Source organism: Triticum urartu, chromosome 5, assembly GCF_003073215.2.
Source record: "Triticum urartu cultivar G1812 chromosome 5, Tu2.1, whole genome shotgun sequence".
Classification (NCBI taxonomy): domain Eukaryota; kingdom Viridiplantae; phylum Streptophyta; class Magnoliopsida; order Poales; family Poaceae; genus Triticum; species Triticum urartu.
Window position 1 is genome coordinate 550493712 of NC_053026.1, and position 24351 is coordinate 550518062.

General features: G+C 52.6%; 1 protein-coding gene across 1 annotated transcript; it reads right to left on the bottom strand.

Annotated features, from left to right (window-relative positions):
- Positions 1 to 2028: 2028 nt before the first annotated feature.
- LOC125505970 (late embryogenesis abundant protein D-34-like) lies at positions 2029 to 3215 on the bottom strand. Its single transcript, XM_048670864.1, has 2 exons — positions 2478 to 3215; positions 2029 to 2379 (listed from the first exon to the last, which is right to left on the bottom strand). Exons 1-2 carry the CDS (start codon positions 3114 to 3116, stop codon positions 2218 to 2220), a joined length of 801 nt encoding a protein of 266 aa, XP_048526821.1. The 5' UTR covers positions 3117 to 3215; the 3' UTR covers positions 2029 to 2217.
- Between the last annotated feature and the right edge of the window lie 21136 nt (positions 3216 to 24351).

Sequence of the window (24351 nt, forward strand, 5' to 3'; positions counted from 1 at the left end):
CGTCCTCCGTGCTGGGCAGCTCATTTGTATTTTTTTTGTATGCTAAAAATGGCTTTCTATAATATTGCTAAACAAAGGTGCGCGCGCACATGTCCTCTGCGCTGGGCCAGCCCTTTTGTATTTTTTTACCTGATAAAATTGTCTTTTTCCTGTTACACTGCTAGAAAAAAGGTGCGTGCACAAGGTGATTCAAACTTGCGACCTCCGCTTTCGATGCAAACTATCCTTACCAACCACGTCGCCTCACCTCTTGTGGATAATTTATTCCAATTTCTTTTTTATTTTGTTCATGGAAGCTCATTATACAGTTCTTCTTTCTTTTTCCTTTTTATCTAATTCATTTTTTAAAATTTGTGAACCTTTTTATAGAACTCGTGGAGTTTTTCGAATCCATGAACCTTTTTTAAATCCATGAACTTTTTCTAGTTTTACAATTTTTTTCCCAAAATCCATGCACTTTTCTTTTGAAAATCCATGAACTTCTCAAAAACTGTGAACTTTTTCTAAATTCATGAACTTTTTAAAAAAATATGACATTTTTTCCTTCTGAAAATCTGGTTCACAACGTTTCTTTTTTGTGCTATTTCCTACTAAGATGACCACGAATTTAATAAAAATGAAAACAAAAAAGAAAAAGAAAAAGAAAAAAGAAAAAAAAGAAAGAAGAAAAAGATGACAAAGGGATCAAGTGAACACGACAGATGCACTGTCCTACTGGTTACTTATGTTGACCAACAACAGGTGGTCTCGGCTTCAAGTCAATCGACCGGGATTTCAAGTAGTTTGAGGTGTAATCGAGTGGGATACACCGGGGTTTAATTTAAACTGGATGCAATCGACGACTGGGATACATCGGGGTTTAATTTAGACTGGGTGCAATCGACCGGGATTTCAAGGTGCAATGACCGAGATACACCGGAGTTTAATTTAGATTGCGTACAGGTGCAATCGATCAGGATTTCAGGATTTCAATGTTCAGGTGCAATCAATCGGGATTTCACGTCGTTCAGGTTGCAATCGATTTCAAGTAGTTCGAGAACGATTTCAAGTAGTTCGAGATGCAATCGACTGGGATACACCCGGGTTTAATTTAGACTGGATGCAATCGACCGGGATTTCAACACCGGGGTTTAATTTAGACTGGGTGCCACGTCGTTCAGGATGCAATCGATTTCAAGTAGTTCGAGGTGCAATCGACTGGGATACACCGGGGTTTAATTTAGACTGGGTGCAATCGACCGGGATTTCAAGGTGCAACGACCGAGATACACCAGAGTTTAATTTAGATTGCGTTAGGTGCAATCGATCGGGATTTCGGGATTTCAATGTTCAGGTGCAACCGGTCGGGATTTCAAGGGATTTCAAGTCGTTTAGGGTGCAATCAATAGGAATACATCTGGGTTTAATCTAGATTGGGATTTCAAGCCGCTCAGAGTGCAGTGCAATCGATAGGGATACATTGGGGGTTTAATCTAGATTGGGTTTAGGTGCAACCAACCGGGATTTCAAGTCGTTGATATACTGGGATATCAAGTCATTCGATACACCGGGGGGGATTTCAAGTCGGTTTTTTTTTTGACGGTGGAAAACAATTTCATTAACCACTGGGCTCAGCAACATCGCTGGCTACCAAGTCGGTTGTTCAGGGTGCAATCGACCGGGTCAAGTCGTTTTCGTCTCGCCAAATCTCTACAAGTTCGGGGTTTAAATGGACCTAATCCCTTTTTGAACCGCACCAACGAAAAAATCGGTGGAAGGTTGAATGGCGGTGGAGGAAGAATGTGAGAGGATGTACATGAACAGTGCACATCACGGGATTTGACTGAAAGTTAAGGAAACAATCTTCAGGCGGTCCCAAAATGTGCATTTCCAAGCCACAGTTAACGTCAGTAATGTCCAGCGATGTAGTATCAGCATCAGTCTTGGCGTCCGAGTCTCGGAAAGACGGACAAGCGTGTTCCCAAGAGTTTGTCTAAAGTAGTTTAACGCCCGTGTTATTGTTTTGCACACTGACACTGCAGATCTTACGCATACTTCCATTCTATATTATACAAGAAACGACTAGACGAGCACGTCACAAAAAAAAAAAACCGACTCGACGAGCACACACCGTTTTATTCGGACACAAAGTACAAACCCTGCACCGCACCGCTGCGCGCCACCTCGGGCGTACGCTCGCTGTACGACTCTAGATGGAGGGAGGACAGGGCGCTACGCCTACGGGCGCTCCTGGTTGAGCCGCGCCGCCGTGGTCACCGCCTCCGCCACGCCGCCCGGCGTGGTCGTCAGGTCCAGCTTGTTCCGCATCTCCGCCGACACGACCCTCTCCGCGTCCTCCCTCGTCGCCCCCTTGTCCGCCGGCAGCTTACTCCTCGCGTCCTGTCGTCAGTTTGTTGCCACGGAGTAATGGGCAAATGAATCAATCATGGAGGAGAAAACGAGTATAACAACGAGCTGTAGAGGTTTCAGGGGCTCACCGAGAGGACGTCCCGGAGCTTGACCTTGTCCTCCTCGCGCGCGGCGCGCTCGTTCTGGTCGGCGGCCGCCTGCACCGCCGCGGCGACGCCCCCCGGGACGGTGAGGTTGGACCCCGTGGCGCGCATCTCGGCCGCCTGGACGGCCGCCGAGTCGCTCTGGTCCACCGGCTTCGCCCCCGCGCCGGCCGCCGCCACGGCCTCCAGCGCGCGCCCGATGGTCACGGCGTCCTTGTCCAGCGCGCCCGACGGCTCGGTGGCCGTCACCGGCGCGGGCGCGACGAACCGGCCCACGACCTGCCCGGCGACGGACTCGGTGACGACGCGGCGGCCGGGGAGGTCGGCCTCGGTGACGGTGACGCCCGCGTCGGCGACGGGGCCCGTGAGCTGGCCGCGGCCGACGTGGCCGGCGCGCGCGTTGAGCGTGGCGGCCGACTGCATGACGGCCGCGGGCCCGCCCTTCTGCGTCTGCCCCAGCCCCAGCACCTCGTTCTCGGCGGACTGCAGCATCGCCGCATCCCTGGGGGCCACGGGCTGCGCCGCTAGCTCCCCGGACACGTCGAACACGTCGCCGTACTTGATTGGCCGGTCGGCCTGCATGGCCTCCCCGCCCTCGGGCCTCCGAGGCTGGCCCTGGCTCATGTCTGTGTGGGTGGGTGTTGCTCGATTGGTCACGGACGGAAGTCGTTGCTCTATCGGACTGACTGTGTGATGATCCGGCGGCGCGCTGTGGCCTGTGCGTGTGGGCTTTTAACCGGGCTGCGTGGGCGGCGCGGCGGCGGAGGAGGGGACACGTAAGGTCGACGAGAGGTGGTACGTGGAGTCGCGGCCGAGTTGCACTTGAGCGTGCGCGTCCGTGGCAGCTGCATGTTGTGATTCAGATCGACGCGCGTCAGCTGATGCTTATCGGGTCACTGTGCGCGCAGCCGGGGGACGGTGAGTAGATGGCCGCTCCGATGAGAAAAGAACCGCGCGTCACCTAGTTCTCGCGGTGGGGAATTCGGCTTCGGCGTGTCCGGCTCGCATCGTCTTTCGCCGCTCAGCGGCGGGAGCGCACTCGTTCTCATTGATCATTGATGGCAGTGGGTTCCTCGCGGGGGTCCGTTGCCTGGTCCTGCACGCCGCAGATCGAGCTGAGGTCTATGGACGGCCGGCTTCTTGTGAGGAGTTAAATCCGGCAGATCTCGAATAGTAGGTCTCGACCTGATAACCTTGCTATGATGGTAAGAAGTGGCATCGTGTTTATTTAGGTTCGGATCGGTAAAATCCTACGGCTTGCTTTGATTACATTATTTGGATTTGGATGGGGCACAAACTAGAGGTTATCTACCGCGGGATCGTATCAGCATGAGTTCGTCCGTGTACGTCTCTGGCACCTCGGTTTGTATATGCATATCAAGGATGTCTAGGGTTACACATAAGTCAGTTGCATCTACCGGTAAACCTGCCGAAGACTGCGTCTCAACCTTACACTATGTGTAAGTCTTCGGGTTATCCGTTCTTAGCGTTCTTGGGTTGATGAACAAGGCCCAGTAGTTGATGATCTTGGGGGGTAACCGACATGTCAAGCATCCTCTAATCCAGGACTACGTCACTCGTGGTCATCGCGTCCCGGCACGAACTACACGGGCGATGCGAACGACATGGAACTGCCAACGTAGGCAACAATGTTCCTGTCCGCAATTGCCTGCCCCGTCTCCGGATCTGAGATCGCTGATCTCATATGGAAAAGATAAGAACCTCCGCTGAATAAATACCAGAATTGGTATTGGCTTCTTTTGTTCGTAACGAACAAGCAACTGATTAGGGATTGCCAATAGAAAAGAATACAACAAATCAACAGCTTTTGCAAACCAGGATCACCTCTGTTATGACCGGTTTACAATACAACCGGAGGAGGCCCGCTGGGCAGTAGATTAAAAGCTTGGCCCACAAGTTATCTTAGGCTAGTCGTTTTCAGATTATAAATATTAGATTGTAAGATACCTTTTGGAATTAAGCAATAAAGATAGTTCTATCCTATTGCCCGGCTCCAGAGGAGCCGGAAACCCTAACTGCACCTTGCCCTAGCCGCGCCGCCCTCTTCTTCCTCGCGACGGCGCCCACGCGCCGGAGCCGCCGCCCTCGCCCCCAACCCTCGCTGTTCTGCCCGTATAACCTACGGAGTAGAGCCGGTAGGAACCCTAGCCCTACCAATTTGGTATCAGGTAACCGGGTTTCGACCATGTCTCCGCCAATTCCACCGCCACCACCACCGCTGCCCGCCAACTCCTCCACCACCGCCGCCTCTGCGCCGGGCGTCACGGCCTCGCTCTCGGCGGGCACCACTGCGTCGCTCTCAGCGCCGGCCCTAACGGCACCCGGCACCACGCCGGGCCAAGGGCAGCCACCGGCCCCCGTCCAACACTCGCCGCCGCCATCACCTCCCCCGCAGCCGCAACAGTTCACGCCGGAGGCCATGGCGGGCGTCCTCAATGACCTCGTCACCGCGGTTCAAGGGATCCGCCTCTACCTGGCAGGTCCGTACGGGCCGCCCCCACCACTCCATCCAGCCATGGCCGCGGGTCAGCAGGCGCTTCCGTGGTACTCGGCGCCGGGGGCCATCACCGGAGGCTACCCGGCGCTTCCCGCCCCAGCGGCCGCACCGCCGCCTTGGCCGCAGTGGCCGCCGCAGATCGCGCCGGCAGCCCCGCCACTCGTCGCCACCACGGGGCCGCAGTGGCCCACCTGGACCGCGCCGGCCGCACCGTCCTCCGTCGCGCCCTACCTTCCAGCGGCCTCGGAGCAGGGTCCTCCACCGGCCCCGCCCAGCCCTAACCTGGGCAGGTCTTCGCCGAGCGGGCTCCCAATACAGGAGGTCCGCTTTCCGCCGTCCCCATCGCCACTCCCCGGCTGGCTCAACGGGCAGCCATCGGCCTACCCGGAGGCCCGTCCACCGTCCGGTTTTTCGCTGCAGCCCGCAGTGTCGGGCGCCGCTGGGAACTACGCCGGGCCTTCCACCATGGCCTGTGCGCCATCATCCGCCCTCCGCACCGCTGAGGCAGTGGGCCAGGGCACGCCACACCAGCAGCCGCCCCGGTTCGCCAAGATCGACTTCGCCACATACGATGGCTCCGACGACCCGCTTAACTGGCTCAACCAGTGTGACCAGTTCTTTTGCGGCCAGCGCACGCCCGCGTCGGAACGGACCTGGCTGGCATCCTACCATCTCCGCGGGGCCGCCCAGATATGGTACTACGCCCTCGAACAGGACGAGGGCGGCATGCCCCCGTGGGATCGTTTCCGAGAGCTGTGCCTTCTTCGTTTTGGGCCACCGATACGCGGGAGCCGCTTGGCCGAGTTGGGCCGTCTGCCGTTCACCTCCACGGTGCAGGACTTTGCCGATCGCTTCCAGGCCCTGGAGTGCCACGCACCCGGTGTGACGGCCTTACAGCGGGCGGAACTTTTCATCGGCGGTCTCCCCGACCACATCCGCGTGGACGTCGAGATGAAGGGGCCCCAAGACCTTCAGACGGCCATGTACTATGCCCGGGCGTTCGAGCAGCGCGCCCAGGCCGTGATGCGTCCATCTGCGCCATGTGGGGGCCGACAGCTTCCCCGGCCGTCTCCGGCGGCCCTTGCAGCCATTCCGGCAGCCGCCCCGGTACCGACGCGGCCATTCAGGCGCCTCACCCAGGCGGAACAGTTGGAACGCCGGCGACTGGGCTTGTGCTTCAACTGTGATGCGCCCTATGCACCAGGTCATGTCTGTCCCCGCCTCTTCTACTTGGAGACGGCAGATGAGTCTGAGGAGGAGCCACTGGAGGATGGCCTCGGCGCCCCAGCCCTTGCGGAGCCCGCAGCGGCACCCGCGCCCGCCTCGGCCACCGCCCTTGTGGTGTCCCTACACGCGCTGGCCGGCATCCGTGATGAACGGACGATGCTCTTACCGGTCATGATCCAGGGTGAGCGCCTGGTGGCCCTAGTGGACACAGGGTCCACACATAACTTCCTGCCGGAGACCACCATGCGGCGCCTGGCATTACAGCCGACCGGCGGTGAACAGTTGTGAGTCACTGTCGCTGATGGTGACCGTCTCCGCTGCCACGGGCTCGCCCGCGACGTGCCCATCACTATTGGTGACGAGCAATTCTCCATCACCTGCGCCGGCATCGACTTGGGCTGCTTCGACTTCATCCTCGGCGTCGACTTCTTGCGCACTCTTGGTCCTATTCTCTGGGATTTCGACGCGCTGACGATGACCTTCTGGCGGTTAGGCCGCCGCATTCGGTGGGCCGGCATTGGGGGTGCCGCACCCACCCCTCCACTCCAGCTCGCCGTGACCACGGCCATGGCCGAGCACCCACTATTGGAGAGCCTCCTACAGTAGCACGACGACATCTTCACCGAGCCACAGGGGCTGCCGCCCGCCCGCGCGTACGATCACCGTATACATCTTCTGCCAGGCTCTGCACCGGTGGCGGTACGGCCTTACCGCTATCCGCAGTTGCAGAAGGATGAGTTGGAGCGGCAGTGTGCACTCATGCTCGCGGCGGGCATCATCCGGCTATCCACTTCGCCGTTTACCGCACCGGTGCTTCTCGTCCGCAAGTCAGACGGCACATGGCGTTTCTGCATTGACTACCGTGCCCTTAATGCTGTCACACTCAAGGATAAGTTCCCTATTCCGGTGGTTGACGAGCTCTTCGATGAGCTCCACGGGGCGCGCTTCTTCACCAAACTCGACCTCCAGTCGGGGTACCACCAGGTGCACATGCACCCTGATGACATCACCAAGACGGCGTTTCGGACTCATCACGGCCACTTCGAGTTCTTAGTGATGCCGTTTGGCCTCACCAACGCCCCGGCAACTTTCCAGGCTCTGATGAACGACGTCCTCCGACCCTACTTACGCCGATTTGTGCTCGTTTTCTTTGATGATATTCTGATCTACAGTGCATCTTGGGCAGAGCACCTACAGCACGTCGCCATCGTCTTCACCGAGCTTCGGGCACCATCTCCATCTTAAGCACTCGAAGTGCTCGTTCGGGACGCCTTTGGTGGCCTACTTGGGCCACGTCATCTCGGCCGACGGGGTCGCTATGGACGCCGACAAGGTGGCCGCCGTCGCTGCCTGGCCGACGCCCCAGTCTCCGCGGGCTCTTCGCGGGTTTCTCGGCCTTGCGGGCTACTACCGGAAGTTCATCCGGGAGTTTGGTGTCATCGCTTCTCCACTCACGCGGTTGTTGCGCCGCGACGCGTTCGCCTGGGATGCGGAGGCGACGACAGCCTTCGATGCCCTCAAGGGGGCCCTCACGACGGGGCCCGTTCTTCAGATGCCGGACTTCGACCGGCCGTTCATTGTGGACTGTGACGCCTCAGGTGTGGGGTTCGGCGCTGTGCTTCATCAGGGCGACGGGCCTCTTGCTTTCTTTAGCTGGCCCTTCGCCCCGCGCCATCTCAAGCTCGCGGCGTACGAGCGGGAGCTCATTGGCTTGGTGCAGGCGGTGCGCCATTGGCGGCCCTATCTATGGGGCCGGTCTTTTCAGATTCGCACGGACCACTACAGCCTCAAGTTCTTGCTGGATCAGAGGCTCTCCACCGTGCCCCAGCATCAGTGGATTAGCAAGCTCTTCGGCTTCGATTTCTCCGTCGAGTATCGCCCGGGTCGTCTTAACACCGTGGCCGATGCCTTATCCCGCCGCGATGCCGACCTCGACTCCGTCCCCGGCGACTCCGAGGGGCAGGCACTCTGCATCCGCTCAGGGCCGACTTTCGGCCTCTTCGACGATATTCGCCGGGCCACCGCGACCGCCGCCGATGCGGTTCTCCTACAGCAGCAGCTGGCGGCCGGCGACCTGGAGGAGCCATGGCGCCTCTCCGACGGCCTGCTGGTCCATGGGCGTCGTGTCTTCGTTCCCGCTCATGATGATCTCCGTCACCAGGTCTTGCTGCTAGCCCACTCGGCTGGCCATGAGGGTGTGCAGAAAACCCTCCATCGTCTCTGTGCCGACTTCTACATTTGTGGTGATCGTGCCCTCGTTCGCGATTGGGTGCGCTCTTGTGCGATGTGTCAGCGCAACAAGACGGAGACGCTACGGCCAGCTGGTCTTCTTCAACCCCTGGATGTGCCTTCTCAGGTTTGGGCCGATATCTCCATGGACTTCATCGAGGGGCTTCCCAAGGTGGGAGGCAAGTCGGTCATTCTCACGGTGGTCGACCGCTTTTCTAAATATGCTCACTTCATCGCGCTGGGGCATCCTTACACCACCGCGTCCGTGGCTCGTGCCTTCTTCGACGGTATTGTCCGTCTGCACGGATTTCCTGCTTCGATCGTCAGTGACCGCGACACGGTGTTCACAAGCCATGTCTGGCGTGATCTCTTCAGGATGGCGGGCGTTAAGCTCCGCTTCAGCACGGCCTTCCACCCCCAGACGGACGGCCAATCAGAGGTGGTTAACAAGGTGATCGCCATGTATTTACGCTGTGTTACAGGTGATCGGCCTCGTGCTTGGGTGGATTGGCTCGCATGGGCGGAGTACTGCTACAACACCTCCTACCATTCTGCCCTGCGTGCGACACCATTTGAGGTGGTCTACGGGCGGCCACCTCCGCCGATCTTGCCGGTGGACCCGGCTACGGCGAGGACGGAGGCCGCGGGCGACCTTATTCGCACTCGTGACGAGATGCTTGCGGAGGTCCGTCAGCGTCTCCTTCAGGCTCAACCACCATCGCGAGGCGGAGTTCGCGGTGGGTGATTGGGTGTGGCTGCGTCTTCTTCACCGCTCTACGCAGTCACTCGACCCGCGCGCGAAGCGCAAGCTCGGGCCTCGCTACGCGGGACCCTTCGCCATCTTGGAGCGCATTGGGCAGGTGGCCTATCGTCTTCAGCTGCCGGCTGGCGCTCGCATCCACGATGTGTTTCATGTGGGGCTGCTCAAGCCTTTTCATGGAGAGCCACCGGCGGCTCCACCAGCTCTTCCCCCGACCGTCAATGGACGTCTTCTTCCGGAGCCAGAGAAGGTGTTGAAGGCGCAACTTCGTCGCGGGGTATGGTTCATCTTGATCCAGTGGGCGGGTCTTCCTGTGGAGGAAGCTACTTGGGAGCCACGTGAGGATTTCCGCCAACACTATCTAGACTTTCAGCTCGAGGATGAGCTGTTTGTGCAGGCACGGAGAGATGTTATGACCGGTTTACAATACAACCAGAGGAGGCCCGCTGGGCAGTAGATTAAGGGCTTGGCCCACAAGTTATCTTAGGCTAGTCATTTTCAGGTTATAAATATTAGATTGTAAGATACCTTTTGGAATTAAGCAATAAAGATAGTTCTATCCTATTGCCCGGCTCCAGAGGAGCCGGAAACCCTAGCCGCACCTTGCCCTAGCTGCGCCGCCCTCTTCTTCCTCGCGACGGCGCCCACGCGCCGGAGCCGCCGCCCTCGCCCCCAACCCTCGCTGTTCTGCTCGTATAACCTACGGAGTAGAGTCGGTAGGAACCCTAGCCCTACCAACCTCCATTGTAAAGAGAACACGACACCCCTTTTCGTAGGGGCTCGAAATCTGCCTCTGCGTCAATCTCCACGAACAAGGCATCGCGCTCCTTCATCATGACACATATTCACAATTGCTCGCGGCAGATGTCATGGGTGCTGCCTGATAATTCCCCAAGTATAAAGAATCATCGTAGCAATTTTTAAAGATGGAAGTGATAAGTATGGAGTGTCGAATCCACAAGGATCAAAAGGTAAGATCAATATTCTCTCAAGTCCTATCTGCCACTGATACAACTCTACGTACATCGAGCATTCATTTTTTTTAGAAACGAGAAATAAAACTACGTTATGGGTATAAAGAGGATAGCTTTCCAGAATATCGAAGAGCTAAAATATAAAAATAGATGTGCATAAATAAAGTTAGAATATATTACAAATAGCAAGTGGGGAATAATGATTGATTAGTGTGCGGATTTGTCCTATGCAATTGATAACAAGAACGGTAATCATTATTGTAATTTTATATGAGGGAGAGGCATGAGCTAACATACTTTTCGTATTTGAATCATATGAACTTATGATTGGACCTCTAGCAAGTATCCGCAACTACTAGAAATCATTAAGATAAACTCAACCATAGCATTAAGTATCAAGTCCCCTTTACTCCCATACGCAACAACTCCCTTATTCGGGCATAAACTTCTGTCACTCTAGGCACCTACTATAAGCGAATCATGAACGTATTGCAACACCCTACAGCGAGAATCCTGCACGTGTGCGCGGAATGGGAGGCATCATAGGACATCACCAAAATAAAACATACAATTCAAACCAATAAGAATCATCAATCAACTCAAAGAACAAAAGAAATCTACTCAACCATCATAGGATGGCAACACAACATTGGATAATAATATGCGGCATAAAGCACCATGTTCAAGTAGGGGATTACAACGGGGTGCGGGAGAGTGGACCATTGAAAAGAGATGATGGAGGTGATGAAGACGATGATGTTGATGAAGACGATCACCGCGACAATGATTCCCCCGGCAGCACTCCGGCACCACCGAGAGATAGGGGAAGAAAGGCTCCTCCTCTGGCTTGCTTCTCCATGGCCTCTCCCCCTAGATGGGGAGAGGTTCTCCCTCTGGTCCTTGGCCTCCTGGTGCCCGGAGGGGTGAGAGCCCCTCCGAGATTGGATCTCTCTCTATGTTTCCTTCTGTTTCTACAACCCTGTTTCTGGCCGAAAATCGTTTCTTAAATTTCCAGAGATCCGTAACTCCGATTGGGCCGAAATTTTGAGCAGATTTTTATCTGAAAAACATCTTTCTTGCGGCGAAAGAAGGGCATCAACCGACCTACGAGGTGCCCAGAAGCCACCTAGGCGCAGCCAGGGGAGTAGGTCGCGCCCATGTGGCTTGTGGGTCCCTCGAGCACCGCCTTGAGTTGTTTTTTCCTCCCAAATATCACATATATTTCATAAAAAATCCCCATGAATTTTATGGCGTTTGGACTTTGTTTGGTATGGCATTTCTCCGAAACAAAAAATATGCAAAAATAGAAACTGTCACTAGGCACTAGATTAATAAGTTAATCCATAAAAATAATATAAAAATGCACCAAAATCATAAAAATATATAATAAAAATGGCATGAATACTTCATAAATTATAAATACATTGGAGACGTATCACTTCCCATGGATTCGCACAATACTCGTTGTTCATTCCCAAAGGCTGGATTCTCCCATGGTTGTGACAACCTCCTCATTTGCTTGCTCGCGACAGATCTATCCCTCCTGAGCCGGTACTGCTCAAGGAGGCGCAGGTTGTACCGCTCCTCCTCCTGCAACATCCGAAAAATGGAGACCGGGGCAGGCTCCTCCTCCACCATGATGGCCTTGTAGTGCACCTGCGCTCGCGCCTTGGTGAAGCCGGCAACTTGCATGGGAGTGGGAACCAACTCCTCATCGGTCATCTCCTCAGTCATCGGGTCAGCGTCGCTGCCCAATGGAGAGCTCATCGACTGTTCAAATTCTATCCATCGCGAATGACGGGCTTGCCAACCAGTTGTAAGGCTGACCAACCCATGATTTTGCTCCATCGAGAGGCTCTCCCACAACATGGTAGAGCTTGCCGTATAGCGGAGATAGTGCACGGAAGAGGAATGAAAGCAGACATGGTGTGTGCTACCTCTTGAGCACTGCGTTGGTTTTCCCTTAAAGAGGAAAGGGTGATGCAGCAAAGTAGCGTAAGTATTTCCCTCAGTTTTTGAGAACCAAGGTATCAATCCAGTAGGAGGCCACGCACGAGTCCCTCGCACCTACACAAACAAATAAAATCCTCGCAACCAACGCAATAAAGGGGTTGTCAATCCCTTCACGGTCACTTACGAAAGTGAGATCTGGTAGATATGATAAGATAATATTTTTGGTATTTTTATGATAAATATGCAAAGTAAATAAAGCAAAATAGGAACGGTAAAAGAAATAGCTTGTTGATGGAAGATTAATATGATAGAAAATAGACCCGGGGGCCATAGGTTTCACTAGTGGCTTCTCTCGAGAGCATAAGTATTATGGTGGCTAAACAAATTAATGTTAAGCAATTGACAGAATGGAGCATAGTTATGAGAATATCTAGGTATGATCATGTATAAAGGCATCACGTCCGAAACAAGTAGACCGACTCCTTCCTGCATCTACTACTATTACTCCACACATCGATCGTTATCCATCATGCATCTAGAGTATTAAGTTTAAAAGAACAGAGTAACACTTTAAGCAAGATGACATGATTCCATTTTGTTATCCTCGATGGCAAAAATACAATACGTGCCTTGCTGCCCCTACTGTCACTGGGAAAGGACACCGCAAGATTGAACCCAAAGCTAAGCACTTCTCCCATTGCAAGAAAGATCAATCTAGTAGGCCAAACCAAACTGATAATTCGAAGAGACTTGCAAAGATAAACAATCAGACATAAAAGAATTCAGAGAAGATTCAAATATTGTTCATAGATAAAATTGATCATAAACCCACAATTCATCGGTCTCAACAAACACACCGCAAAAAGAAGATTACATCGAATAGATCTCCACAAGAGAGGGGGAGAACATTGTATTGAGATCCAAAAAGAGAGAAGAAGCCATCTAGCTAATAACTATGGACCCGATGGTCTGAAGTAAACTACTCACACATCAACGGAGAGGTTATGATGTTGATGTAGAAGCCCTCTGTGATCGATGCCCCCTCCGGCGGAGCTCCGGGAAAGGCCCCAAGATGGGATCTCACGGGTACAGAAGGTTGTGGTGGTGGAATTAGGGTTTTGGCTCCGTATCTGGTAGTTTGGGGGTACGTAGGTATATATAGGAGGAAGAAGTATGTCGGTGGAGCAACGTGGGCCCCACGAGGGGGAGGGCGCGCCTGGGGTGGGGGGTAGGCGCGCCCCCTACCTCGTTCCTTCCTGGTTGCTTTCTTGACATAGGGTCCAACTCCTCTGGATCACGTTCGTTCCAAAAATCACGTTCCCGAAGGTTTCATTCCGTTTGGACTCTCTTTGATATTCTTTTTCTGCGAAACTTTGAAATAGGCAAAAATCAACAATTCTGGGTTGGGCCTCCGGTTAATAGGTTAGTCTCAAAAATAATATAAAAGTGTATAATAAAGCCCAATAATGTCCAAAACAGAATATAATATAACATGGAACAATAAAAAATTATAGATACATTGGAGACGTATCAGTGTGGTGCGGATCAGGCCAATCAACGAGCTATTTCAATATGAGTGCCATAGTGAGTTTCTCAGCCGACGTGCCCGTTGAATGCCGGCAAGCGGACGGACAGACAACCATCTTCAATACATAAGATAGTTATCCCATCACCCCGTCCAGTCACGTCGTTCCGACATTGAACAAGCGCGTAGACCGAGACATGGACGGGTGGCGCTCTCAGTCGATGCGTCGCTTCAATGTTGGCATCAGTGACCGGTCGCGTCCGCTCTGAACATGCATGAATGTGGCGCAGGGAGCGAAGGAGCGGTGACGCGAGAGAGGACGTGGGCACGAGAGAAGTTTTTGGGTTGGACCGGTGTGTCGGGCGCGTACGTGGGGACAGTCTGGACGTCCGTAAACCTTTCTGGTTTGTGTTCGGTTTATGGGGCAATGGATGTGCGGACTCCATATACAAATACGAGTACACATTGGATGACAAACTATGTCCGAACAATTGGGTCCAAATGTTTACATGCTATTTAAGAGTCCGAAGATGCCCTTAGAACATCTCCAATAGCTGCCCTAAAATAGGGCACTAAGCCTTTTTATGGGCAATCGTGGAAAAAATTCCTCTCCAATAGATGTCCAATCCTATTTTTTTTGCAAAACTAACTTTTGGGCATCCCGAAAAAGAGGCATCAACTGCTGCAAATATACATCACCTGGGCGGCTGCCGTAAAAATGAATGACCACACCCACGACTCCCAACCACTGCTTTATTCTTCCTGTGCGTGATTGAGCGCCCGCCGTTGTCAATCGAGCGAGCTTCTTCGCCGGCCGCCGCCTCCTTTCGACCTCAACAACCTACAATTGAGTCCCTCAACCTTTCCTGGTGTGGAGCACCCTACAGTCATGCCCATGGATACTAGACGGACATCCCAAGCACCAAGTGGGCCATTGACAAGAGCACGTGCAAGAGTTACCGAAACCAAGATTACCTATCTCATTAGTGGGTTTCCCTTGGATTCACTTGAGATATGGTTACTACCTCAACCGTAGATATTATGTATGCTTAGTTATCATGAAGATATCCTCGAAGACACTCGGACTGAGGAGCAAGTCACCACAGACGCGGATCAAGGAATGCAATGAGTGAAAACACCGAAATGCTACAGCGTACGGGCATCCAGCCATGCCCCAGCTATCTAGCGCCGACAAATGCCAAACTAACAATTGTTGGGATAGATACTATATGACAAATGAGACATTATTTGCTCTCCCTTTTGAATATAAAAGAACTTTATAAATTTGAGCATATAAAAGATCTTTATGAACATGATACATTCTTTGCACTTCCTTATGACAAATGCCAAACTAACAATTGTTGGGAGAGATACTATATAACGATCGATATCTTATGCGTGCTAACAAGCTTCTTTGCGCTTATTGCTTTTGCAATGGGCACATGGTGGAGGACTCATCGGCCGCGACAAGGCCTTTGCGATGCTCCCCACCAACTACTTTTGGCCAAAGATGTTTCGTGATATGGCATGCTACACCGACCGTTGTTTTATATGCCGCAAAACTAAGTCTAGAGATCAGTCCCATGGATTATACATGCCTCTTCAAATTCCAAATGCACCTTGGGAAGATATAAGCATATACTTCGTACTTGGTTTGCCTAGGACTAGAAATGGCAAAGACTCAATAATTGGTGTTGCGGATCATTTTTCAAAGGTAGATCATTTCATTCCATGCAACAAGATAGACGATGCATCACATATTGCAATTTTATTTTGTAGGGAAATTATTCGTCTTCATGGGGTACCCAAGAGAATTGTCTTTCACCGCGACAGTCAACTTTTTAAGCTACTTTTGGAAGACTCTATGCACCGAGCTCGGAACCAAGCTCACGTTTTCTTTATCCTATCACCCACATATGGATGGCCAAACCGAGGTGGTGAACCACACAGTCTCCATGCTTCTTCGAGTACTTATCAAGAAAAACATCAAAGAATGAGAGGAGCGCCTACCCGTCCCCGAGTATGCCTACAACCGGGCAAGGCATTCGACCAGCAACAAGTCTCCTTTTGAGGTGGTCTACGACTTCAACCAGTTGTCCCCATTGGATATGCTCCTGTTACCGCTACAAGAAAAAAACGAACATGGATGTGAGCGCACGAGCTACATACATATATGAAGAAGATGCATGAAGATACAAGGCTCACCATCGAGCGTCAAGTGCAATGCCTCGCCTCCAAGCTAAACATCAACAAGGAAAGCCCATGGTCTTCAACCCCGACAATCTCGTATGGATCCACATTCACAAGGAACGATTCCCCGACGAGTGCAAGTTGAAGCTCCTACCTCGAGCCAATGGTCCATTCAAGGTATTGGAATGCTACAACAACAATGCATACAAGATTGACTTACCAAGCGGCAAGTACAACGTGAGTGTCGTCTTCAACATCAATGACTTGGTCCCTTTCCATGGTGATGAAGATCATGAACAGAGAGCAGATCTTTTTCAAGGGAGGGGGGATGGTGCGGATCACCCTACGATCATCCCATGGATGCTGCATTCACTTCCCAAGCACCAAGTGGACTGATGACAAGAGTATGTGCAAGAGCTATCGAAACCGAGGTTACCTCTCTCCTTAGTGAGCTTCCCCTTGATTCTCTTAAGACGTAGTTACTACCTCAAGCATATATGCTATGTATGCTTAGGTATCAAGAAGACAACCTCAGAGACACTCCGAGTGAGGAGCAACTCACCCTGGACGCAAATCAAGGAGTGCAACGAGTGGAAATGACAAAATGCTATAGCGGCCGGACATCCAACCATGCCCTGGATATCTGGCGGCTGGCGCTGACAAGTCCAAGGCAAGTGCCAAGAACCGGCACCCGATGACCCTTCAGCGGCTGTATATCCGGCGACCCATCAATCGATCGGACATATGACCCTTCCCTGAAAATTTGACCACAAATGTCCAGAAGCATTGCTCAAAATGGACAGACATCCAGCCAAGAGCCGGACATCCGGTGCCCCCCTCACTAGTAGAAAAACGGCCATTTGCCCTGGTTCGTAAGGCCCATTTGTCCTGGTTAGGGAACCGGGACTAAAGGGTCGTTACTAAAGCCACGGTGGTGTCGGCGACGAGATTGGCCCGGGCGATCGACGACGGTGAAGACAGGGACAGGATGTGACGAACCGCTAAACCTATGCAGATCTCGGGGAAAATGGAGCTTGGAGGTCGAGCTTCAAGAGGAGAAAAGCTTAACTAGTGTGGCTCGGGCATTTCATCGAACACCTCATGTGCATAGGAGGTGAGCTAGAGCACCCAAATGTCCTCTCCTCGCCGGCCAAAAAAAACAGAGCACTGTGGAGTGCTCTGCTGCGACGATGGGATATATATAGACAACTCATTTGTCCCGGTTCGTGACTGGAACCGGGTCTAAAGCTCCCCCTTCTGTCCCGTTCGAGCCACGAACCGAGACCAATGTATGTGGGCCAGGAGCGAGGCCCATTGGTCCCGGTTCGTGCTAGGAACTGGGACAAATGTGTACTGACGAACCGGGACCAATGCCCATGAGGCCCCGGCCGGCCCCCTGGGCTCACGAACAGGGACGTATGCCCTTCATGGGTCCCAGTTCGTAGCTGAACCGGGACTAATGGGCTGACCAGGCCTAAACCAAATTCCTGTTTTCTACTAGTGCTCGTTGGCCGGCCACTGGCACATCTCTAGACATCCGGCGTTGGCGTGTGCGAACTGAGGCCCAAGGGCAGTGTATCTCCTCTTTCTCACACCCACTTCGCCCTCTACTATATATAGACCTTCCCCTTTTCCTCCTACGGTTAAGTTGGATTAGATTTTAAGAGAGCTTTGCTCATCTATCACTCCTTGGAGTTCAAGACCTCCTAGGAGAAGGTCCCCTAGTGGATATCAAGGCTTCCTTCCTTAGGGATTGGAGGAGCCTACCCTATCAAGACCTCAATTCCTCTAGGGATTCAGAAAAACTACCTTATTTGTTATTTCCTCTGGTTGATTGTGGATCTTCGTTCTTATATGGATTTGTGGGATAGTAGATGTGTATCTTGGTTCTTGGTGAGAGATTCATCTTTTCCTTGTGTTCATCTTGATTTCTCCTCCAAGAGTGAGAAGGTCACAAATCTAGGATTCCACCCTACATCATTTTCTCTCTTCCTTGTGCTCGATTTCATTTCCATCCCCCCAAGATTCGGCTCCATCCATGCCATGGCTGAGCTTGGCGAGCCGAACGAGGAGCCCGGAGCCCAGACACGCTCAGCTATGAGCCCCATACACGTGTCGTCACTAGATCCGTTGCTCACCACTGCCGGCTGCATCGGCCCGTACGCGGGTTAGGCTAAATCCGATGCCCACTGTCGGTGTCAAAACCGGCAGATCTCGGGTAGGTGGTCCCGAACTGTCCGTCTAGGCCGGATGGTAACAGGAGGCAGGGGACACGATGTTTTACCCAGGTTCGGGCCCTCTTGATGGAGGTAAAATCCTACGTCCTGCTTGATTAATATTGATGATATGAGTAGTACAAGAGTAGATCTACCACGAGATCAGAGAGGCTAAACCCTAGAAGCTAGCCTATGGTATGATTGTATGTTATGATTCTTGTCCTACGAACTAAAACCCTTCGGTTTATATAGGCACCGGAGAGGGTTAGGGTTACACAAGGTCGGTTACAAAGGAGGAGATATCCATATCCGTATTGCCTAGCTTGCCTTCCACGCCAAGTAGAGTCCCATCCGGACACGAGACGAAGTCTTCAATCTTGTATCTTCATAGTCTAACAGTCCGACCAATGGAGATAGTTTGGCTGTCCGGAGACCCCCTAATCCAGGACTCCCTCAGTAGCCCCTGAACCAGGCTTCAATGACGATGAGTCCGGCGTGCAATATTGTCTTCGGCATTGCAAGGCGAGTTCCTTCTCCGAATACACCACAGAAGAATTTGAATGCGAGGATAGTGTCCGACCCTGCAAAATAAGTTCCACATTCCACCGTAGAGAGAATAATATTTTCGCAGATCTAATTTGCTGGCTTGTTTTGGTAGCATGACGTTATGTCACGGCCCAGCGATTATTCGAACCGTTTCTTTTAACCAGCCCCGCGCATAACGCGAGGCAGTTTTTCGACACGTCCTGTCAAAGCAGATATCGTGTCTCCTTATTACGGGATTCTCATCAATACGGGCGTGGGTAACCAAACCGCGCCATCAATTGCGGAGTTTGGGGATAAGCGAGTTTTACCAGGCAAGTGGGGACGCTTAGTTTCGTCCGCCCATATAAAGGGATAAGGATTCACCTTTCTATCCACGCCTTCTTCCTCCCTTACCCATCCGTTTTCGCACACTCAAGCTCTAGCACCCAAGTCCGCACTTCCCACCTCAACCTTCTCCAGTCATGTCCGGAGCGAGAGGCAAGTGGATGGTCTCCTCCGTCACGGAGGGAGACATCAAGAAACCGAGGAGAGCCGGATACCTGCCCGACGACATCGCGCACCGGCTCCCAGATGAGGGGCATCTCATCCCCACCCTCAGGCCCCATGAGAGGGTAGTATTCCTCACCCATTTCCTCCGCGGACTAGGGTTCCCTCTCCATCCCTTCGTCCGGGGCTCATGTTTTATTACGGCATGGATTTCCATGATTTGGCCCCGAACTTCATCCTCAACATCTCGGCGTTTATCATCGTGTGCGAGGCCTTCCTCCGCATCAAGCCCCACTCCGGCTTATGGCTGAAGACCTCCAATGTCAAGCCAAAGGTGGTGGGCGGCTGCCAGGCAGAGTGCGGAGGCGCCATGGTGGGCAAGATGCCCAACATAACATGGCTCGAGGGCTCCTTTGTGGAAATCATAAAGGGGTGGCAATCGGGGTGGTTCTATATCACCGAGCCGCGCGACCCCGCATGGGTAGCGGCCCCGAGTTCCGATCTGGCATCCCCATGCGGCTCACCTCCTGGAAAGAGAAGGGCCTGTCCTGGGGTAATTCGAAAGAGCTGACCGGACTCCAAACATGTATTCAAAACATGGTGGACAAGAAGCTCAAGCTTGTCAACATAGTCCAAGTTATGCTCATCCGCCGGATACTCCCGTGCCAACAACGGGAGTTCAACTTGTGGGAGTTCAATCCGGCGCAGCACCGAACTCTGAACAGGCTCTTCGACACGACTCATGAAGACGCCTGGAGGGTGTTGTTCAAAAGTGCCGAGGTCCCTCCCCCTATTACTGAGGATCGCGGATTCAGCGCGAAGCGCCAAGCCAGTGCGGTAAGCTGTTTTACCTTTCACATGATACTTATTTTTTTATATAGATTGACTCTATGCGGGATCTAAACTCCCGTACCTTTGACAAGACTGGCAGAAGATGGCCGGACAGATCGACTGTCCGACTCCTTTGCCGGAAGGCCCCGCAGATGCTCTTCTGGCGAAGATGCTGAATCCGACCCCTTATAAGGTGCCGGAGAAGACCAAGAAGGCCAAGGGAACCCGAAAGAGTTCCCGACGCCAGGCGTCGTTGGACTCACCGTCCGATGACTCTGCGGTGCACTCTTCCCCTGAAGACGAGAAAGAGGAAGAAGAAGATGCTCCCCCACCGACTGGGGGAGACAATAAAAGGAAGGCCGCCCCAACCGGGGAGGCCGGAGGGTCCAAGAAGGGAAGGACTCTCCTTCCGGACAGTTCCACCGCCACCAATGAAGGCGAAGGCGAGTGGTTGCCCAGGGTCAAGCCCCCGGGGAGATCGTAAGTATTCGAATACCAGAGTAACTCCTAGGATTCCTTTGTCGCACTGCTTTCCCTAACGCCGAACGCAATTATGCAGGCCGCCACGAGCCAGTATCGATGTGTCATCGGACGGCTCCTTGGGCTTGTCGGACATGGATAGCGATCCAGTCCCGACCGCCACCTCCCCTCATCCTGCCGACGACGCCGAGGTGTTGTCTCAAGAGGCACCAGATCGAGGGGAGACAGTCCTGGAGGCGCCTTAAGGCGACCTTCTGGACTGCGGGAGCCGCGGGGACGGGGCCCCCGAGAGCTCCGAGTTTGGCCCTCAGCCGAACACCATGCTGGACCCTCCAGCGGTTCCGGGCTCGGGCAGGCGTTCTCCTTCTAAGAGGGGAAAGACGCCTGTGTCGGTGACCTCTTCCATCCGAAGGCACCGGACAATCTGTTGGAAGTGCTTCGCAGCACTTCCATCGACGAGGAGCACCGCACTATCATGAGTGCGGTGATCCAGAAGGTTCAGTCCGCCAAGAGCGGATTGACTGAAGCCTGTGCCAGCCTTCTAACAGGCTTTGAGGTAAGTGTTTTAAAATGTAGTAAAAATATTACCGCATAGACAGTAGCCCCTGATGCTTTGTTCGGTGTTCACAAAGAAAAGCCGAACAGAGGATCAAATAATATCGCAGGAGTCTAATATAAGTATGTCAATATGCATATGCAGGCTTCGCTGCTGGCATTCGCCGCACTAATTGCGGAGGTCGCCGTACTGAAGGAGGACCTCGAGGGGTCCAAGAAAGAGCTCGGCCTTGCCAAGAGGCAGCTCGAGGAGAACAAGGGTAAGTAATACCCCATCTATAGATATGTATATATAAAAAGGGACGCGATTGCAAAATGACAGGATCATTGTATGTTTGCCAGGGGCCACGACCGAGGTGGCGACCCTGAAGCAAGCGCTGGCCAAGGCCGAAGATACAGCGGCCAAGGAGCGCACCGAGCGAGAAAAGCACAAGGCTCGGGTGGGAGAGGTGCAGCAAGAGCTCCAGGCTCTTGTGGCGAAGCACGAGGCGTTGGAGCTTGACTCCAAGACGCGGGAGTCTGAGCTTGCCGCGGCCCTCGAGAGTGTAAAAAGTGCCAAGGCCGAAGCCCAAAAGGCCCTCCAAGAGATCGACGCGATGAAGAAGATAGCGGCGGGTAAGGCTTTCTATATGCAAAGCAAGCATGTAAAAGTAAATTACCAATTACTTACCCAGACCCGGAGCTCTTCAGGAGCATTCGCAGATTTGCCCCGCAGTGTGTCCGATGCCGCACAATTTTACCAGGCCGAGGACGAAAGCTCGACGGAGAAGCTGTTCTGGTCTCAGTATGCTGAGGCCGAACATCCGGTGCCAATGAGCGACGAGCTGAAGCAGATGGTCGAGCTACATAAGGTGGCCGATCAGGCCATGAAGAGCTTTATAGTCCGGTTGTGGCCTTGTGACGCCCTTCCGAACAGTTTCTTCGGCCTGGTGAGGCGGCTCATGGATGCCTGCCCGCGGCTGGAGGTCGTCAAGCGATCTGTCTGCATTGAAGGTGCACGCCGGGCTTTCGCCCGTGTGAAATTGCAGTGGGTCAAGCTAGACGTCGTGAAGCTGATCAAGGAGGGGCCGCCAGAGGGCAAGGAGCACTGCCACCCCGAGATGTACTACAAGGGTGTTCTGTCGGGCGCCCGTCTCATCGCGGACGAGTGTTCGAAAGATGTAATATTTGAATGAGACTTGCTCGTTTTATCCTGTATGTATGAAAACTTGTTTCATATGTGCTATGCAACGCTTGTTGGAATTTAAAATATTACCTTCCGTTTGGCTGTTTATCCAATCTGAGAGATGGCTAGTCCTCGGCTTCTGCCCCCATGCCATGAGTGTTGGGGTGTTCGGGATAAACCTGAGCACTCTTGTTCCCATGTTTGGGTCCTTTGAGGGAGGTGCTCAGCACAACGAACAAGGCAACCGGACTAATAATGCTTTATCACTCTCACTTAGCCATAGAATTCTATAATTTTAAATTTCGGCGAAGCCCCTGGTATTCGGAAGGCCGAATTCCAGGCGCGATACACGCCTGTAAGCCGGACAGGGTAGGCCCCTCGCCCTAAGCGGCATAAGTCTTTAGGGACTCGAAAAACCTCGCCGAACAGCGACCAATCTCTCGCCTTATCATGACAGTCAGTTTTAGCTTTCTCTACTGAGGTGCTCAGCCCGGCAGAACCGGGGCACAATCACAGTATTTCTCCTAGCTCTACCTTAGCCGATAGAGCGGAACGTAAGGTACCAAAACATAGGAGCCGGGCAAACCCAACATTTGACCAAAGACATGATTCGGAGCTGATGCATATAATGCTATAAGTTCGGGGTGCCGCACTTGTGAAAGTGTTCGCACTTTTCACACCGCATTATGGGGTACGTAAGCCCCTGGTGTATTGGCCGTACCAGAGTGTACGGTTGCAAGGCGTCATTAATGAACACACACACACACACACACACACATATATATATATATGAAGGAAATATGCCCTAGAGGCAATAATAAAGTTATTATTTATTTCCTTATTTCATGATAAATGTTTATTATTCATGCTAGAATTGTATTAACCGGAAACATAATACATGTGTGAATACATAGACAAACAGAGTGTCACTAGTATGCCTCTACTTGACTAGCTCGTTAATCAAAGATGGTTATGTTTCCTAACCATGAACAAAGTGTTGTTATTTGATTAATGAGGTCACATCATTAGTTGAATGATCTTATTGACATGACCCATTCCATTAGCTTAGCACCCGATCGTTTAGTATGTTGCTATTGCTTCCTTCATGACTTATACATGTTCCTATGACTATGAGATTATGCAACTCCCGTTTGCCGGAGAAACACTTTGTGTGCTACCAAACGTCACAACGTAACTGGGTGATTATAAAGGAGCTCTGCAGGTGTATCCAAAGGTAAATGTTGGGTTGGCGTATTTCGAGATTAGGATTTGTCACTCCGATTGTCGGAGAGGTATCTCTGGGCCCTCTCGGTAATGCACATCACATAAGCCTTGCAAGCATTGCAACTAATGAGTTAGTTGCGAGATGATGTATTACGGAACGAGTAAAGAGACTTGCCGGTAACGAGATTGAACTAGGTATTGGATACCGACGATCGAATCTCGGGCAAGTAACATACTGATAACAAAGGGAACAACGTATGTTGTTATGCGGTCTGACCGATAAAAGATCTTCGTAGAATATGTAGGAGCCAATATGGGCATCCAGGTCCTGCTATTGGTTATTGACCGGAGACGTGTCTCGGTCATGTCTACATTGTTCTCGAACCCGTAGGGTCCGCACGCTTAAGGTTACGATGACAGTTATATTATGAGTTTATGCATTTTGATGTACCGAAGGTTGTTCGGAGTCCCGGATGTGATCACGGACATGACGAGGAGTCTCGAAATGGTCGAGACGTAAAGATTGATATATTGGAAGCCTATATTTGGATATCGGAAGTGTTCCGGGTGAAATCGAGATTTTACCGGGTTACCGGGAGGTTACCGGAACCCCCCGGGAGCCATATGGGCCTTCATGGGCCTTAGTGGAAAGGAGAAAGGGCAGCCCAAGGTGGCTGCGCACCTCCCCCCTCCCCTAGTCCTAATAGGACTAGGAGAAGGTGGCCGGCCCCCTCTCTCTCTCCCCCCTTGGGAATCCTAGTTGGAATAGGATTGGGGGGGGGGGAGTCCTACTCCCGGAAGGAGTAGGACTCCTCTTGCGCCCTCCTCCTGGCCGGCGCCCCCCTCCCCCTTGGCTCCTTTATATACTGAGGCAGAGGCACCCCAGAAACACACAAGTTGATCCACGTGATCTATTCCTTAGCCGTGTGCGGTGCCCCCAGCCACCATATTCCTCGATAATACTGTAGCGGAGTTTAGGC